This window comes from Clupea harengus, chromosome 26 (assembly GCF_900700415.2).
Source record: "Clupea harengus chromosome 26, Ch_v2.0.2, whole genome shotgun sequence".
NCBI classification, from domain to species: domain Eukaryota; kingdom Metazoa; phylum Chordata; class Actinopteri; order Clupeiformes; family Clupeidae; genus Clupea; species Clupea harengus.
In genome coordinates this window covers 6499175-6501674 of record NC_045177.1, presented here as the reverse complement: position 1 = coordinate 6501674, position 2500 = coordinate 6499175, and the positions used below count along the sequence as shown (strand labels likewise).

Here is a 2500-nt window from a genome sequence, read left to right as displayed (position 1 = left end):
ATTTACAGGTCGGATGCCGATTAAACCAAATATACCTAAATGACCAAATGTTCTTGAAAAACCTGGATACATGAGATAAACCCAAACCTGAGATGAATGAGTGAATGAGATAAGGAGATAAACCCAAACCTGAGGTGAATGAGTGAATGAGATAAGGAGATAAACCCAAACCTGAGGTGAATGAGTGAATGAGATAAGGAGATAAACCCAAACCTGAGGTGAATGAGTGAATGAGATAAGGAGATAAACCCAAACCTGAGGTGAATGAGTGAATGAGATAAGGAGATAAACCCAAACCTGAGGTGAATGAGTGAATGAGATAAGGAGATAAACCCAAACCTGAGGTGAATGAGTGAATGAGATAAGGAGATAAACCCAAACCTGAGGTGAATGAGTGAATGAGATAAGGAGATAAACCCAAACCTGAGGTGAATGAGTGAATGAGATAAGGAGATAAACCCAAACCTGAGGTGAATGAGTGAATGAGATAAGGAGATAAACCCAAACCTGAGGTGAATGAGTGAATGAGATAAGGAGATAAACCCACACCTGAGGTGAATGAGTGAATGAGATAAGGAGATAAACCCAAACCTGAGGTGAATGAGTGAATGAGATAAGGAGACAGAAGGCATGAGCCAAGAGAAGAATCAAAGCAAAAAGAGTAAATGTTACAAGATAGCCGGTTTTATATCTCAACACCCATTCTATGCAATTGCCTCAATCCAATTCAAAAGTATTGCTTTTGCTATCCTAAGACAATGCCCCTTTGTTCAACTGTGATTGGGCATCTGGAACTGGCAGGGACGAGGTGTCCAAGAAAGGCTCATTCGTATGCAGACCTAAAGTGATGAGATTCTAAAACACAATCATGCGCAGATACTTCAGATTGTAATGAGACCATGATCAGGCTGGTGCCCACATCGCAAGGATACGTTCAAGATTAGATATGAGTATACTACATTCATATACATTCACAGATAGTTTTCAAGGATAAATTCAAGATTAGATATGAGTATACTACATTCATATACATTCACAGATAGTTTTCAAGGATAAATTCAAGATTAGATATGAGTTTACTACATTCATATACATTCACAGATAGTTTTCAAGGATAAATTCAAGATTAGATATGAGTATACTACATTCATATACATTCGCAGATAGTTTTCAAGGATACATTCAAGATTAGATATGAGTTTACTACATTCATTTACTACATTCATATACATTCACAGATAGTTTTCAAGTATAAGTTCATGATTGAATATCAGTATACTACATTCATAAGGATAAATTAAAGATTTAATATGAGTATATATACATTCCGCGATAGTTTTAGGTGCTGCAGTCATCTTAAGATCACTCTGTGCCTAAGTTAGTGGGAAAATGCATCCTCAATGAGTTCTTTGTTGTGAGATAAGAGAGAAGTCCTCTGATAAGATTACTTTTGGCCCTCTGGTCACACTTTGTAAATCAGGGTGTCCATTTTGTAGATTATATAATTTCCAGAGTGCTCTCCGCCTTTCAACACAGCCTGGGATGGAGGGAAAAGCCCTGAGATGCTGAGATGGGCCTGAATGTGCTCCAGTGATATGCACACTGACTATTATACATGGGCTAAACTTGGAACAAATAGAAAAACTAGGTTGTTCTTGGATGGGAACCTTTATTGTTCTATTCGCTTTCGCCTCCAGTGGCTTTACACCGGATCCCATGTTAGTCTGCTCCACAAACAAGGCATCCGCTTCTTAATAAAGGGTTTTGATAAGCGTGCAACTTGCATCTCTTGAGTTTTTCATACGTGGAGAACATTGAGCTTTATACTTGTTGTGAACTTCTGGCCAATTGAAGGCAATTGTTATGGAAAAAAGAGTAAGAGGAAACGGCTGTACTTGTTGTAATGTGTTTGTTAAGGTCACACTTCAAAGCACTGACCCCTCCCTTCTGTTTCCTTTCCCCATTGCGGCCTTGCCCCCAACTGGACCTCCTGCATCTCCAGAGTACACAGTAAGTACCCCCCCTCTCTTTTCCAGTGCGTCTCTTTGAACAGCTCGTAGCACTAGCGGTCCATTTGTGGAACGAGTCGTTATATAAGCACAACTATTTCCATGGCGCTGTCAACCCTTCTAGAATGATGATCTAATTCTGTGTGTTCTACAAAAGAACCGCTCCTCTGTCTCCTTCCTAATGGCTGGCGGGATTTCGTGGCCTGTCAGATACGGCAGTTGGAAAACAACATCAGAAATAATAGGCTTTAACACATGCGCTTTTGCACCCGCAAGCTTTTAACTGTAGTGACGTTTTAAGTGGCGGCTGTTTTCCTGTGGTTTTTGCTAAATCGATGAGACTCCACATAATGGACTCTTGTCTTCTACGGAAGTTTAATGCATCGCTTTTTGCTACAAGACATGTCTTGACATGATATCTATTTTTAGTAACTGTTGCATCTTTTTGAGAATTTCAAGTTTATGAGGTCAAACGTCTCAACTACTGAGGA

General features: G+C 39.6%; 1 protein-coding gene across 2 annotated transcripts in view; it reads left to right on the top strand.

Moving 5' to 3' along the window:
- The window catches only part of LOC105900233 (phosphatidylinositol transfer protein cytoplasmic 1), a 72380-nt gene that overhangs the window by 54550 nt on the left and 15330 nt on the right, over positions 1-2500 (top strand). For both annotated transcript variants that reach the window (XM_031563554.2, XM_031563555.2), the window contains exon 4: positions 2003-2010. In XM_031563554.2, coding sequence (XP_031419414.1) covers positions 2003-2010 — 8 coding nt within the window. The remainder of the gene's footprint in view (positions 1-2002; positions 2011-2500) is intronic.